This window comes from Montipora capricornis, chromosome 3 (assembly GCF_036669925.1).
Source record: "Montipora capricornis isolate CH-2021 chromosome 3, ASM3666992v2, whole genome shotgun sequence".
Taxonomy (NCBI): domain Eukaryota; kingdom Metazoa; phylum Cnidaria; class Anthozoa; order Scleractinia; family Acroporidae; genus Montipora; species Montipora capricornis.
In genome coordinates, this window is record NC_090885.1 from 71978607 (window position 1) to 71995306 (window position 16700).

The following is a 16700-nucleotide window of genomic DNA, read 5'->3' on the forward strand; positions in this document are numbered from 1 at the left end:
CCTTTAATTCTAAGTGTTTTTTGCCGAATTACTCGAGAAGCAACGGAATATTACTGAAAACTTGAGCGCACTTGTTTATCAGGGCTAACATCTTTCAGTGAAGTGATTTCAAATTGTTCGATCTTGCAAAGAAATGTAAGAAAATTGGACCGCTACAACATCGCTTCACACTCAGGCCCCGTCCACACGTATCCGGATATTTTTTAATCCGAAACTTTTTCTTTCCGTGTAGGTCTTCCGTCCACACGTATCCGGCGAATTCACTGGCGAATCCGGGTCTTTTTGAATACGCTCTCCAGGGTGGATATTTTTTAATGAGGACGCCAAATCCAGGTATATATTTTATCCGGATGACGTAACAAGATCAAGCCCAGTTCCTTCCCGTGAAATCAATTTCCAAGGTGGCTGCCGATGGCTTCATGGCGCATGTTAACTCTGCTTTCTTGAGGAGTCCTGAGCACTAGAGTGAATCCGGATACGTGTGGACGGGCAACTTCGATTTGAACACGCCACGTGTGGATGGAAATATTTTTGAATCCGGAAAGAAAGAGTTGCGGATTCAAAAATATGCGGATACTTGTAGACGGGGCCTCAGTGTCTGGGTCCAAATTAGGCTTTGGTAAATTGTGCCCGAAAAAAAAGCATATTATGCTTTTAGCAGTGCTCATATTTTTTAGAAATTATGCCAAAATTATGCTACTTTCTGAAAATTATGCTCTCTGTCACCGAAATTATGCTACTTAGATCTTGAGTAAAATAAAGATCACCAGTAGCTCAACTCTATCAATTCTGACTTTAATGAACATTCATATAGTCCACCTTCCAGTCTTACAGTCTTTAGCATCGCAAATACGCATGTGCGCACCTCAATAAGTCAAATGATTAAGAAATGCTATCAAAATCAACCGTTTCTGGGTTCTGAATCCGGGTCAGAAAGTTTTAGCCCGCATACCTGTTTTAGACGCCATCCAAGCAGATCCCTCAGTTCCGTACAAAGACAACTATGCATGTTGTTATTCTCTGCGTTATCGGTTATTGTACTGAAGCATTACGCAAGCCTGTAAATAGTCAACGAGAGCATGCTCTTGTGAATCGTCAAACGATGAGTTAAGAATAGAGAATACTCGTTCAGCGGCTGCAGACGAGGGCTGCACCAGCAGAACCTCCATAACTGCAGAAGACCAATGGGGTAGGTTACCAGATTGTTGGTCGCTGGAAGTAGTGTACTCGAGGACGACGCCATCTTTGATCTGGGGCCGGAGGGGCCAAGCCGCCGAGCCATAAGGGTGGTGGCTTGATGAGAGTCATGCACAGGGGACCCTGGTCTGCCAGACCATATTTAGCGCATACCTCAACATTTTCCAAAACAATAAAGAAATAAAACACAAACTGAATTATTCTAGAACTATGATGGGTTTTTTTAGTTTTCAACGCATAAAAGCTCGGATTATGCTAGCAGTGCTAAACTGAAATAAAGGCTTAAAACAACGCTCGTTTTGCTAAATTATGCTTAAAATTATGCTAGCACAATCTACCAAAGCCTACTCCAAATTCAGTTTTGCGTCATTTTATGTAAATACTACAACTCCTACTCTCCAACTGTTTTGCTCCTTAAAATATGTTTTTCTTGCACCTTTCACGAGGTACATAACACCATTAAAAAAGGTGGGGGCGGGGGGGGGGGGGGGGTTCACCTGCTCGTTCAGGAGAAAATAGCCATTCTTTGATAGAGTTAGCTTGGTGTCTCTGAAAATCTGCCATTTTATCAATGTGCGCGAGCTAATTATGCGCGCGCCAACGACGCAAAGAAGTTGCGCAATGCAAAACCAGGGATATCAGGGCAGGCACACGCGCGTGCAGGGACCTTACTCCAAAGAGCGAGCGGAATTACGCATGTGACGTCACAAAGGAGAACAATTTCTCCGCATTAAATGTTAGCAAAGACGGTTGAAGTTTGAAACAATTATTTACGCGAAAAAGAGGTAGGAAAAATTAGCTGCAATTAACTAATCCGTTATGTCTGAGAAAATTAAACTCAATTTGAAAAGAAAGAGACAGGCGTCAATCCAAGGTGTTGACAAACGACCTCGTTTAAAAGAAGAGCAAATTTCGTGCAACCCGACAACAGGAGATTTCCCTGGCCCATGTAAAAGCTCAAGCGCTCGGAAAAGGGTAAGTAACTGAGTAGACGAGAAAAAGTTGGGAGAAAGTGATGCTTTCTTTAAAATCAGATCCAAACAAAGTGCTTTTTTTCTTTTCCTGATCAATTTTTCAGCCTGCCTGTTTCAGCGAAGGGCTGCCGAAAACCAAAAGGTAACGGAGGTGCAGTTTAATGTATATTTTTCCAAGTTGAAATTAAGTCAGTCTCCTTGATACAGAAGTATATGGGGACTTTAAGTATTTTTTGCTTCTCTACTTCCAGGCAAAAGTTGAGACAAGTTTTTAGTGACAGCGATAAGCATCATTTGTTGCAATCAGAAAAGAGAACCAAAGAAGACTTGCGTCTGGACTCTAAAGTAAGTTCTACTGTGCAGTGTGGCTCACTGTGATCAAAATATGATTTTGACGATCTCAGAGCCTGACTGTAATATACCGTACCTCAGCGTTCCGGCCCGCTGTGTTTGGCTTACAAAATGTTACAATATACTGTTAAAAGTCTTGCGCGTGTTTTCAGTTTGTTGATTTTATTTCCCTGCGAACACATGAAAAAATGAAATGTCATGTAATCGATAAGATGACAATTGGAGAGATGTAATGCTCGCAGCCTTTAATACATGTGCAAGCACGTCATAGTACTGACATACTTTGGTGAATTTGCAAAGTTTATAGAAATTCTTGAGCGTACAGATACTATGTGTACCATGTATACCATATATAGATACCATGTCTTCTAGCGTTTGTCTTCTACACAATCAGATCGTCATCAACTTTCACGCAAAATGGTATGTTGTTTCTTCGTTTAGGTACAAGCATTTTTTGAAAGGAAAGAAGACACAAACATCAGTTATTCTCCAATCTCAAGTGCGTCAAGTGTATTGGATTCTGAAAAAAGACAAGCCGACCGCGCAGAATTTCTCAAGAAGATTAGTGCACACCGTATGTTAATTTAATTGTTAATTTATTTTATTTTATTTCACTATTAATTTAAACATTTTAATCATGAATTTAATGTGAGTATATATTATCCAGAATTTCACCAATCCAATCAATCTTTTCGTTCATTTTTGATAACTCTGAATTTCAGGTCGTCTGTCAAACTATGATCTTGGAGATGTGATTGGCTACGGTTCCTTTGGTCAAGTTGTTGCCGCTACACGCCAGAAAGACAATTTGCCGGTAAGAAAAATTAGCTAACTGGAGGCCTAACATTCTTGTATTTGCATTGAGGCATCAATTCCAGCGCCTTAGCATTATATTTTGCTTTTTAGCTTGCAAAGACCGGGGGAGGGCCCACTCAGTGTCTTTTAAGACTCCAGAGGGCGTTTATTGAAACAAAGTTCAAAACGGCGTTCCAAGACTTTACATTTTGGCAAATCCAAAAAGAGTGTTTATCTTCAAAAACGGTCTCGAAAAGGAAGAGCCAGGAGCATTTGTCAAAACGAAACTACTTGTTTCCAGATGGTTCTGGACGTAAATTGATTGTTGAAAAAGCTGGACTTCCTTTAAAGGACGGACCCTAAAAACCCTCCCTAAATTTGGGAAAGGAAGATACTGATTACTGTTTTAATCCACTCCAGGTGGCCCTTAAATTCGTCTCAAAGGAGTCTGTACGAGAGGTAAAGGAGGTGAGTAAATCACTGCAGTTTGAATCGGAAAAGAAAAGAATTTTGATTATCGAATTCACTTATGTGTTATACGTGACTGCCTCACCAAATTTCTCAGATTAACGGCAAACGAATCCCAACAGAAGCCTATCTCCAACACAAGGCCAAACATCGTTACGTGATCAGGATGTATGAGGTGTTCACAACGGAAGAATACTACGTTTACGTGATGGAGCGACCAGAAGTGTGCAAGGACATGTTTGATATTCTTCAGCAGAAGATAACTCTTTCTGAGAAAGAAGCTCGACGATACTTTTACCAGATCCTCGAGGCAAACCTTAGCTGTGAGAAGAATGGGGTGCTTCATCGAGACCTAAAACCTGAGAACATCCTTGTTGACTTGCGCAGTGATGAAGCTAAGTTGATTGATTTTGGGCTGGCATCAGAGGTTCAAAAGACACCATTTGACGGATTTCGTGGTGAGTTAGAGAGAAACAGGGGTGTCTACTTAAAGGGAATTAACCATTCTCGCTAAATAATTAATACTATACACCTCACGACGTTGCGAAGTGGGCCAGTTGAATAACTCTTGCAAGGCCGACCGCAGCTGACCGCGGAATTGCTCATGGTTTTCGCAGCCTTCTTTTCAGTTGTTGGTTGACAACTCCCTATATCCTCGCTGCCCTCCTCTTATAAAATCGATCTGTCGATCTCACCAATAGATTACTTGGTTTTTGTAGAATGTAAATTAAAGATGTGGATATAGTGCTATTCAAAACCGAAAAGGTGCCGTTAAGGATTGGAATGGGTCTTTTCAGGCAGGAAGGAAAAAAGCCTGCAGACAAGAGATGAGATCACTTTCACATTACATCACAAGGCCGGTCATAAAATCTCGAACATCAAACCAAGGACACTCCTTTAACTCATTAATACGCTAAGCTCAATGACAAGCTATGGTAGTTACAGCCCGGAATCGACATCACTCCATGGATACATCGTGTGTTAGTTTTTCCAAAATGGATTGGAAACGAGTTGTAAGTAAAAGCAAGGAACTTGCATGCCTTGCAACCGAATATATTTCAAGACGAAAATTGGAATGGAAATTATTTTCGAGTTTTAAAAATTAAAGAATTCTTAAGGTCATTTCCCATCAGTGACGCTATATTAAGGCTATTTATTTTGATGTCCCATAAGACATCATTTGCATCCATGAGTTGACCTTTAGGATCCTGTGATTCTACTCATTGTCGCATAGCAACACTCTCGAAATTATTCTTCGCATTGCAGGAACCAATCATTACACACCACCCGAGTTCTTTAGCACAGGAAAGTATGATGGTTGCCAGGGCACCGTTTGGCAACTGGGGATTCTTTTGGTGGAGATACTTTCCCCAGTCATGGCGTTCGATAAACCCGAGCATGCTTTGAAAATGGCACCTCGAATTCCCGATCATCTTTCGGCAGGTATACATGTGTTAGTTTTTCCACTTAAGCCCCAGAAGCAGAAGCACATAACCTTGCGTGTAACTTGAAACTCTTTTCCTTGGAAAAAAGCGGGGGATTTAAAACACGAATTTTATGCCCAAATATGGACAAAAATATTAGATCGAACCTGCGCGCGCGGGAAAATGCACGAGCTCTGTTCCATCCAAATAAGGAAATTTTTAAAATAAAAAAAACCCCAGCTCTGAACCAGAGTTCAACGCTTCAAGGTCATGACCCTCTGTCAAAAGTGAATCCAATTGTTAAGTCTCTAATAAAAATAAGTTTTCATTCTGGTTGAACTAAGTATCATCAAAGATAATTTCCCATGGGACTCGGACTGAAAAAACGAATGAATGCGGGAACTTTTCCACGCTTGATTTTTGTCCGCTTGTCTTGCCAAATGAAAAAAGGACGACTAACAGCTTGCTGGGTATTTTTATTTCAAATGCTTCGAAATACTGTAACTTAAATACATATGTATTTTTGTTTCCAACAGAGGCCAAGAATTTGATCTCCTCCCTTCTTAACACTGTTCCAACCAACCGCCCAACATTGGAAGAAGTTCTCCTTCATCCCTGGTTCACTACGCAAGATTAATCTCTGAACACAATGGCTACAAAATGACACTTCTTCACTTTCAACTTTATTACACAAGATCTATAACGTCTAAAATCTGCTAATCTTCTTCACTCCAGGAAGGGCTATTTTTGAAAATTTTAATTTTTAGTATTTTTAGGTATTTTTTAAGGTAGCTTTTTTAGGTGTTTTTAAATTTACTTCAGCCCCATCAGGAGTGAATGGCAGATTTAGCAAGAGACAGATACAGCGACTAAGCCAGTCACCTGGAAATATAAAACCTACTCTATAATGAAGCTTAAAGGCCTTGTGGTCCGCTGGTTAGCAATAGTTTTATTTTGTAAGCCATAAAGCATCGGTATTAGGATTCTACTCTTCAGTCACGTTCAGTGGCCTTAGAAGTGGCCAACAGGCAGCCAACGACAGCAAAACAATGCATATCCATGCTAGGCAACGCCGAGAGGGGTGAACACAACAACAACTTGTTAACATTCACAATTACCCTAACATAACCAGTAGAAAGGAAAAAAGGTTCGGGCTATATGTCAAAGAAAGGCGGTTCACAATACTCAAAAAATTACCAACAAAGGGAGGGCTCGGGAGGGCTTGAAAGCTCAGAGCTTAAAAATGCCATTATCGTTTTCATGCATGAAGTTCTCTCCATTAGATACTGTGTGCCAACCAATGGAATGTTAAACAAATTGTATAAGGTGTAATTACTTTTTTGTTTTATTAAAATGGAAATTTTGTTCGTGTAAGCCACGTTACTGTCTTGAGCCTTTTGACTGCAAACTTAGCGGGATGTTTTTGGGACATAATAAGAATATTTACAGTACCCTTTTAATCATAAATTTCAAATTTTACTTAGAAGAATTACATATACATTGCGTTGCATCAAAGAGTACGTAGTCATTTTTTGTAATTCTTGGTTTTCACATGACGTCACAGCCATGTTTGTGCCCGTTAACAAAGAAACGGCGGCCATATTTGTGTCCCGATCCAATCCTCTGGGAATTGAACTCTACTATTATGCAAACGTTTTCTTTTGTTTTCGTTGAAAAACATGGTGTTGATCACGTGAGTGAAAACCAACAATACGAAGAACAGCTTTGAAAAACCGCGCCCGTGTGATTCCTGTGAGTTCCTTTTGCTCAAGAATGCAAATGCCACTTCAAGATACGTTATATACCACGGGCAAAAAACCACTTTGAAAAATTAGTTATTCGAAACGTGCAAGAATTATTTCTTAAAAATATCTTTGAGTTTTTGTAGTCGTCGCTCATGCGCGCTGTTATCCCTGATTGTTTGACTACGCGACTGCAGCGACAAGAGGTCAGCATACTCCTTCTGATTGAACTTTGCGCCTTGTTCAACAATGGACGTCAAAATCTCCTGCACACACAAAAAAAGGGAGGATAAGCGCAGGATGAAAGGAAGTCACTACAAAAAGGGCGAAATTGCGCTTGAATTGCTTTAACATTTACGGAAACCTTGATGAGCCGAAAGACGACAACTGGTTCAGGGATTTCGAAAGCACACGAAACAAGGAAAAGCTCTACGCCTTCTTAATTGGCGAAGGAAGTTATAGCGCTTTTGCTAGGGTAAAATTGAGAATGCCGCAGAAGGTATTACACACTAAAACGTACGGCCAAAAGAGGCCAAATTCATGGCGTCCTACGTAAAGTGCACAGTACTTACATCCGGGTTCGAGTAAAGCAATTCGTAATACTGTCGAGCTCGATCCAGATCTCCCTCGCGTGACATGGTAATGTTTGTAAGGTTTTGTTGAATTGCAAAAATGTTACGACACCTGAAAAAGTACCATCATAACAACATAAGAGAAAAGCGTAAACAGCAGCAGTAGTCAAGGAAAGCTATGAAGGAAGGCAAAACCGTCCAATTAAACGCTACGCAATGCTAAGACTTACAAGACAGTTAAAATTTCCGTTTGACCATGCGCATTCAATATAAAGCGAGTTCTCAGTACATGTATTCTTTTTTTTGTCAAATCCCATAATACAACTTGCTTACTCCTTAGAATTTTGCATAGTTATTGTTTTCGATTTCTCTGGGGACAGCTTTAAGTCCCCGGAGAAATTGCAAACAATGATTATGCATAATTTTGGGGGTTAACAAGATGCATTATGGGATTTGAGAAAATAGTGAATGAACATTTTTGGTCGCATGGTAGCTCTCATCGAGTCCTGAGTTCTCTAATAATTCAAACAATGTAGTATTTTTCACGGCAGCGAAAGCTGGAAAAGGGAGAAAACGTCAAGACGGCAAATCCTGCTTTCTCTGGAATGAAACAATTCAGTTTATAATCCTTTTCTTTCTGGCTAAGATGTGAGACTAGGAAATTAATTACATTTTCTTGATGCCGTTTGGATTTATTCTCTTTATCTCGGAGACGTTTGAGACAAGAATGGACGATACAAGAAAACCAACTCCTTCAAACAGGTATCTGTGAAATAAACAAAAACAAAATAATGTTAGTCTTGATCAGTAAATAGCGCCATGCGCACTTGAACCGTTAAGGACGGTGCCTACTATTGTTATTGCGCATACGTTCTGCGCATCTCCAGATACTCGGATTTCCTATCGGTGATGCTTACTAATGTAGGGATATTTTTGCGCGCTTTAAAACTATGCAGAGAAAGTAGATCTTAAAAAGTACTCTTGGTATCCAAAAAGAAAATTGAGGGTAACCATGCATTCTTTAAGAGATAATTGAGCTTCAATTTGAGAAAGAACGCCACACATTGCTTTGTATTTTAGAGCTTTATACAAATATTGTTCATCAATTATCTTTGAAAAATGCGTAGTTACCCCCAATTTTCTTTTTGGATTTCAATAACACTTGGGAAGATCTACCTTTCCTTCATAATCATAAAGCGGGGCAAATTTTGTTCAAGGAAGACAAGGTTGTTGGGGGCGAGTTCGAAATAATAGGGAGCTTAAGCAACGACAACGGCGACGGCAACGAGAACGTCACAAATTTGCATATTTAGAGGGTAAAAACAATAGCTTTGCACGCCCTGCACGTGCGTTTTTCACTTTTGTCCATTTCGTTGCCGTCGACAGCAAAACAACAACGTGAAATAGCCAAGTTTTTGGTTTTATGAAGAACGTCAGCACTTGAGGATAAATTTTCATTTTCTCTCCTAAAATTGAGTGCCGTTCCGACTGGTGTCATCTTTGAGGAATTACCACACCCTTGTCATATTAAAAACGTTGAAATAGTCAGGAAGCGATTAAAATAACGCAAATTTATATTTTGAGATGACGTTGTCGTTGCCGTCGCCGTTGTCGTTGCTTAAGCTCCCTAATGAAGCAAAGGAACACTTCAAGCAGAACAATGGCCTTCATCAGCGCATAAACGTTACCGCAATACTGTTGGTCGAATTCGTTGAATGGCGATTTTGGACACGCCGAGGAAAAGGGAGCAACGTTGGCTCAAAGTCATCCATCTTGCGGGTAGACTTAACGTTTCAATATGAATGCGAACGCCACCCAGAAACGAAACATGAGTTGCCAAACTCTCCAAAATGCCAGCCACAAATGGGAAACTTAGAGGACTTCGGACAGCGGTGTGAATAAATATGTCATGTGAAATTTCAAAAACATTCGACATTGTTCTAGTTTATTTAACTTTTACAAAACTAGTCGAAATAGTACGAGCTTCATTTGGTGGAAACGTGTTAAAAAGCGTGAGAAGATTGAAACTGAAGGAAATCAAAAATGCCGTCGGTCGGAGGCTCACGTTTTTCGTAGAACATGAGATTTGGTCGTTTCGCAGATTTGCAGAGAACGGGAAATTTAAAGTACAAAAGTTCAAAACGCACCTACAAAGTCATATTTGCTCATTAACCGCTGTTGTTTCGTGTCAATAGCAATGTTGTCGTCGTAGATCTTTAGGTCCCTAATATTGGAAACTTTCTTTCCTCGTGTAGCAAATACACTGAGGACGTAATGACATGTTGTTGAATATCACGACATCTGATATGAATGGGTTTTTTTTACCAGCTGGTCATTGAGAACATCACCAGGAGGCCCATCACAGAATCCAATCGCCTACTAACTTATTGCTACTAATAGGACACGGTTTGCGCCAACAACTTGGCTCCACTGAATTTTGGTACCTGAACTTGTAATGTCCCATGCATGCTGTGGCTATCTCCTCAAAGGAAGACAAACTTTTGTTCAGATTGTTCACATTTGGGTCAGGATCCATAGCATTGGAATTGCAAATATAACTTGACTAAGGAGACAAAATCAAAACTATGAGATACTACAAAAAACATTACATTTTTTAGAAAGCAAAACTCAGAACAATATTTATCGTGCACGAAGGCATAAATAGTCTGCTAGAGAGAGAATTGCGCGAGAACGTTCGAGCTAGCCCCAATCCCTTATGACCGCCATCAATTCAGTTTATTTATGCAGAGACTATGGTAGCCCGCTGGTAGTGCACTAGGCATCGCCATTCTTGGCGGGCTAATTGGACCACGATTCAATATTCCTAATTCTTTCTAAAAAACCGTAACACTTAACAACTGATCACAGAACAGAAAATAAATTGAAATTAATTACAGAAACAAAAGCCTGATACACAAGGGGACAAAGGTTGGAGAAAATGTTTAAAAAAGAGTCAAATACTTGGAAGGATCAATGTAGCGCAAGTCAACAACATTCATCTCCTCAGTGCCCAAAATCTTTAATGAGAAGTAAGTCATTCAATTTGCGTTTGAAAGGTAATGTCCCATAACCTGGCGAAGTTCAGAGCAGATACCATTCCATATTTTTGTAACCAATTCCAGATAATACATATAATAGTTGGTTTGTTCTCTACATTTTCACATGGAAGAACCCGCTTTTTTAAGGTTTGATCAGTGAGTGGTAAATTTTAAAAGCTGTAGTAGACGGCATCAAGTATCTAAGCCTACATACTCTCTTAAAGACTAGAACTTACTTCCTGAACGGCCCTCATCAGATAGTAAAAGCAGTGAAATCTGATTTCAAGATGAAGCACAAGCAAGCAAGATTCAGAGATGTTTTGAAAATCCTCAGAAAGTGATGTCAATGATCTAAAGTTTGAAAAAATAAAGAAGACTTCGTCATTTCTTTTAAGATTAACGTACACCTTCACATACTCCAAGTTTGGCTCTTAAAACCATATCTCGATACCAAAGGAAAGGAAAAGGAAAGGAACTTTATTTAAGTGTCTAATCGTTCTAGCGCTGAAGCACGAATTGGGGACACTGTAAATTGAAAATAACAATTAACACAACTCAAGTCAAATGTTGATTTTTTGAGGAGAGGGGAAACCGGAGTGCCCGGAGAAAACCTCTCGGTGCAGAGTAGAGAACCAACAAACTCAACACACATATGACGCCGGATCTGGGAATCGAACCCGGGCCACGTTGGTAGGAGGCGAGTGCTCTCGCCACTGCGCCATATCTGCACCAGATGGCGACCACCGCTGAGAAGGAGCCTTTTTAGTTCAACTATGTTACTTACTGGATGATCTCTTGAGATACTGGTGGAATTTCTTGCTGCGAAATCAATAAAAATCAAATCCGAGTCAAAGGTAAATAATTTTGTAACTTTCACGAAAGAAATGAACGAAAGAACTGAGTGATCCACAGCCTGAATTTTGCAGATGTATACAAAGTGACAATTGCTTAACTTTGTGATTGCCCAGTTAAGTGCGAGGATCACTCAGTTCTTTCGTGTAATTTTCATGTTATGTTTGAATGCAACCACACTTATCGTCCTGAAAATCCTGTTGAATTACCAAGATACGTAATTATGATGACGACCATGATATTAACGATAAAGAAAATGATTATTATTGTAACTCATTTACAATATTGGAAACATCATGGAAGCCTACAAAATTCAATCCTTGTCGGGATGTACAATAACCTTGACAATAATTCTGATCGTAACATATTTGGAAAGTTTTATCTACTTTTGTCTGAATGAGTAACTGGTAATCTTCCAGTAAGCACAGCTTACTGTTGGTTCCCTGCAAAGTCAGAGTTTATTTTTGTTTCAAGTTTAAGTTGATTGTCCCACAGTTAAATCACCGACATATTTTAATCAGTTGTAAGGGTAGTCGTATGTTTTAAACTGAGTAAGGGTGGAATTTGGAAAAGCGATATAGAAGGTGAATCCAAAACTAGGTAAGCTGCAGTTTGAATGTTTGAATGCTTTTAAGTATGTTTGACTCACCCAGTTTCGTCCGCGAACGCAATTATGCCCACAGCCTGCATAAACGTCTCTCTGTTACAAGTTTAATATGGTGTTATTTTATTCAAAATTTAACAAAACCTTTAGGATTAGAACCGGAACTTAATAACAATTGGGCTAATCATGTCTGAAATTTCAGTCAGGATAAGGTGGTATCAATTAAAATAGGTGTAGATCCGTCCTTGAAATCGCATGACTGGCTGGCATTTTAAATTATTAGGCAAAACAGTTCACGAGGTATAGTAATTGAAAACCTCACATATTTAGTTTAAACCCCTTTTTGCTCGGTTTAACTCGTTTTACCCCCCTCGCTTTTACAACTATACTGCATGTAAACGCAAAATGTTTAAACTTAAGCTCATTTAACAACGACAGAAGACCGACGTCGTTTTTATTTTCTATGTTCCCTTTTAATTCTTTAAGATCATCCATTGTTTAAGGTTTAGAACCCAACAGTTTCGCGAAAGGTAACAAGTTATTCCATTCTAGGAAGTTGTTAGATATTTAGCTCTCCATAATAAAGAGCCACGAGCCCTTAATGTTTCTTTCCCAGTGGCTTACCGCTTTGATCCTCTCTTGTGAGTCACCTTTAACAAGACTTATTGTTGTAGACTGAGCATTCAGACTTGTGGTAAAAAGTCGTATGTGACATGCCAGCCATTCCTATGAGAAAAAGAAAACAAAGAAAACATGTTTGTTGACCGACGAGCACAATTGCATGACAACTGCGTGGCTGACACAAACAACACGCCGAGTTGAGCCTATACTCATAAAGCTGGGATTTCGCTCATAGCACAACAATGCTGTAAGAGGGCTTATAAGACCTGAATAAAAACCAGCTTCAGACAGGACTCGACCAACGAAGAGCCGGAAGTTGTAAATTCCACTCTTACTTATATTTTCATTACAATCAAGAGAACCGATCCCCATGCCCATCAGTTTTTTAAAATCTATTTTTAAGTTCTCGTTCCCAATGCCGCGCATGTTTAAAATTTCATTACATCATTACAACTGGCCAATCAGGTGCCTCTCACAAAAAGCTGATTTAAGAAAAAAACTGTGATTGGAAGAGGCATGTATGGGGGATCGGTTCTCTTACCTCATCCTTTCTTGTTACAATTAAATAAACCCGAAGGTAATGCCAGTTAACCTGGCCTTTTTTGATTCTCATTACGGTGTTTGATCAGAATTTTCTCCCAGTCCGACCAAGACCACTCTAAATGCGATTCTGACCCCGTCGGTAAAGCTGAAAACCGAAATTACGCCAGATTTACTCACCACCGGTCGTGTTAATCGAGCAGGACTCTTAAGGACAAAAATAAGTTCAATATGGAGCATGCCTACGATGACTGTCAAACAATAAAAGGAGGGGATTTAAAGTTCTGATTACACGAATTAAAATGATAGGAAGCTCGCAGTAGTTAACAGATATACATATTTATTATATAGATACCGATGAAATACCAGGATTTCTCCTTTTACTAAAAAATCATATCTTCACCGCGCTCGGTGAACATATCATTTTTATCTTTCACATGTGAGAATATAATACCAACTTTATTCATTCAATACAACGAAAGGGACAGATACCAGAGGTTATCCCTATGCGACGGTATCCGCCCGGATGTTATTGATCTAGAGTCGATTTTGATGAGGGAAGAAAACCGGAGTACCCGGAGAAAAACCCTCGGAGTCAGACTGAGATCGACTGAAACTCAGCCGAGGCCACAGTTGAACCTGGGTCACAGAGGTGGGAGGGGCGGTTAATAACCACTAAGCCACCCTGACTCGTCGGTGTCGTCATGGTGACGAAAACGATTAGCCAATAAAACGCAAGCTTCTTCTTCATTGTAAGATACTTTTGTGTTTCAATATAAATCTTTGTCTACTACATTAACATTTTTATTGCAAAATTTTACATTATCATGATTTTGCTTTTCATAACTTTCACATCTTGGTTCATGTTACACAACATGCGTGTTTTAGCGGTTGGTGACCACTTTTTCATCATTTCGAAAATGAGTAAAACAAGTTGTTTGAAATCTGGACATTTTGTCAATATCTATATAATAAACAGAACATTACATGTTCGCTCACTCGTGAGAGATACTTTCCGCACGAGAAGATAAAATTCGTATCCCCAAGCGGCCATGTAATATCCTGTACATAAGATGCTTGAGACTACCTACCATACTTTCTTGAAGGTTGGCTAAAGTTCGCAGGTCGCGTGTGTCAAACAACACTTCCAAGTCATTGAGAAGGTGTTGAGCCAAATTGTCTGTCAAAATATCGGTCTCCTGTAAGGAAAGTAAAATGACTGCGTATAATAAATTGCAACTTTAAATTCTCGAACCTCGATTGAAAATGAGAACACGCAGAAAGATCCCTTGACGTTTTTTTCTGTGGGGATGGCCTGGAGGCCTTAACAAAGTCTCAAGGATCCGACTGAGCAACAATACTTACGCTTTACCGAACAAAAAAGTTCAGTTCTTTGGCGAATAGGGTTGACAATGAAGTCACTTTGAGGTAGTTTTTGAAAGATGACACTGACGAAGAAACGCTAAACCAAATTAACCAAATGGCTACCAAAAGAAATTAATTTACAAGAATGTGTCATGCACATATCCTTTAACGCACTCAAATCAGTCTTTTAATTTAGTATTACCAACTCAATCAAAACAATCAAGGACTGCGGCAGTCAATAAAATGAGTCAATCCTGGCGAGAAAGTGATATTATTGTTGTTTTAACTTTCAAAAAGAGGTGCGAGATTCTTGATAGTTTTAGGGCAATCGTAACGAACACTATTTACACGACGTTTGTGGAGGCAGTGCGACCCAGTGGTTAGGGCGCTTGCCTTGAGATCGGGGGATCTTGAATTTGTCCCAAGTAGTCCCTGGTTCAACTTCTCAGCTGCGCTTGTAAATAGCCAACTGGTTTGCCTCCGGCAAGTTGGGATTCTTAACAGCTGAGTTGTTGTTGAATGTTCTGCTCTGCCGTGATTGTGTTTCACTGGGCCTGAAAAGCCCCTGTGACGAGTGGTCAATTAAGTACGTATGAATGTATGTATGTATGTCTGCCATAAGACAGCGAGGCAAAGTCAGACTGGCGCATCAGTTGAAAAAGTTCAATCTGAATTACCTTCTGGTTTCGTTTCCTCACAGCTTCCACATCTTGCTCTTCCTCTTCCTGAAAAATTCAGCCCAGTCAAAGGAAGCCCACATAACAATAAAAAAATCACAGCCTGGATAAGTAATCAAAGTATACAAAACCAGTTAGTTTTTACCTTCCTTTGACGATGAGAGTGATGGTGATGAGAACCTGGCCAATTGGGAAGCGACCTGCAAGATATAAAAATCTTTCATTTGGGGTTTAATGAAAAAAAAAAAAAGAAGGAATAATGACGATTTTAGACTGATTACACACGCATGCCAAACGCAAAACGAACCTTTCCTTTATACCAACATTACCTTAAACAGCGGCTAATGTCCTCATCTTTTGTCCAATTAGCACTGAAAACACGCGTAGATTTGTCAGCTTCTCCACTGTACTGCAGTAATGCTGAAACAAAGGTCAAAACCCTTCGAATGCTTAGCTCATTTATAAGGTAGACTAACGGTCTATCGTACGGATACTTATGTCCGGAAATGCACGTAACTACATGTATTTATAGAGTGATTTTCAATTGAGTGTCGTAAAACAGATACCAAAGTAATTACCTCGACCAATCACAGCATGTGCAAACAGCGCAATGAACCACTCCAAATTCGTAGCAATAGCCCATTTCCGAGTTGCTGATGGCCTCAGTTTCAAAGCGAGTCCTGGTGCACAATCATTCAAATGAAAATGAGGTGTATTTTTATGCAAATCAAACTCATTATCATTTGAATGGTTTAGCACCAAGAGTCACTTTCAACTTGAGACAAACAGCAACTCGGGAATGGTTTAGTCCATTTTACTTGTTCACAGCGCGGGAAAAATCGCGCGTGCAAGGCGCGATTGGTTTTCGTTTTCCATTTCATTGGTTAATAAACTGGCGCGAGATTTTTAAACCAGTCACTAAGCGAAGCAATTGCAATCGCGTAATTACGAAAGTCATTTGAAAACTGCTCTATCAAACACGAACTTTGGAATGAAAGTTGGAAAGATCATCGCAGTTAGCTGAGAAACTTAAGCAGTAGCAAAGGAAGCCTCTATTGACGGCCTCAACACTAGACAAAGTAACCTCCAAATTGAACTGGGTTCAAATAACTTTTACCTAAACCTCTTAGCTTTAACCTGCAGCAAAGACACGCACAGAGAAACAGAGAGAGAACGAGAGAGATGAGGCAGAAGTGTATTGTTGAAGATTCGCTTACTCTTGTATGCATCATAGCAACTCATCTTGAAAATAGTCAGCATGCTGCACACCATTTCAAGGAATTGAGGAGAGTAGTTGGGTATGCTGTGCATCAGATTCTTGAGATCTTGTAAGAGCTGTGCAACTGTTGCTGTGCTCTAAAAGAGGGAATAGACAACGCATTCTGATTGGTTGACAAATAAAAGGACTCCCTGAGAGCCAATCAAAAGTGCCCTCTTACCGCTCTCAGCGAAAACAATGATAATTGTCGTACGTTAGGAT

At 39.8% G+C, this 16700-nt stretch overlaps 2 protein-coding genes across 3 annotated transcripts in view; one reads left to right on the top strand and one right to left on the bottom strand.

Annotated features, from left to right (window-relative positions):
• The first annotated feature begins 2016 nt into the window (after positions 1-2016).
• LOC138040781 (serine/threonine-protein kinase pim-1-like) lies at positions 2017-5846 on the top strand. The gene is made up of 9 exons (XM_068886453.1): positions 2017-2172; positions 2276-2313; positions 2423-2516; positions 2964-3096; positions 3245-3336; positions 3738-3785; positions 3883-4243; positions 5052-5228; positions 5746-5846. Exons 1-9 carry the CDS (start codon positions 2017-2019, stop codon positions 5844-5846), a joined length of 1200 nt encoding a protein of 399 aa, XP_068742554.1.
• A 36-nt stretch (positions 5847-5882) lies between these two features.
• Positions 5883-16700, bottom strand: part of LOC138043960 (exocyst complex component 4-like) — a 41440-nt gene continuing 30622 nt past the window's right edge. Inside the window, exons 24-36 of one of the 2 annotated variants that reach the window (XM_068890494.1) lie at positions 16438-16576; positions 15550-15640; positions 15366-15420; positions 15221-15268; positions 14270-14377; positions 12642-12743; positions 12063-12113; positions 11346-11380; positions 10798-10912; positions 9968-10086; positions 8194-8289; positions 7524-7635; positions 5883-7217 (exon numbers count right to left, since the gene is read on the bottom strand). In XM_068890494.1, the coding sequence (XP_068746595.1) occupies positions 7065-7217; positions 7524-7635; positions 8194-8289; positions 9968-10086; positions 10798-10912; positions 11346-11380; positions 12063-12113; positions 12642-12743; positions 14270-14377; positions 15221-15268; positions 15366-15420; positions 15550-15640; positions 16438-16576 (1224 nt within the window). In that variant the 3' untranslated portion in view covers positions 5883-7064. The remainder of the gene's footprint in view (positions 7218-7523; positions 7636-8193; positions 8290-9967; positions 10087-10797; positions 10913-11345; positions 11381-12062; positions 12114-12641; positions 12744-14269; positions 14378-15220; positions 15269-15365; positions 15421-15549; positions 15641-16437; positions 16577-16700) is intronic. The other variant, XM_068890495.1, reaches the window with a different exon arrangement.

What these genes read in the sequence shown, in the direction of transcription:
- LOC138040781 (XM_068886453.1), top strand. Translation starts at nt 2,017, where the DNA reads ATGTCTGAGAAAATTAAACTCAATTTGAAAAGAAAGAGACAGGCGTCA. An exon ending in CTGTACGAGAGGTAAAGGAG is followed by an intron (nt 3,786 to 3,882) that starts GTGAGTAAATCA and finishes CAAATTTCTCAG; the next exon opens with ATTAACGGCAAACGAATCCC. An exon ending in TCCCGATCATCTTTCGGCAG is followed by an intron (nt 5,229 to 5,745) that starts GTATACATGTGT and finishes TGTTTCCAACAG; the next exon opens with AGGCCAAGAATTTGATCTCC.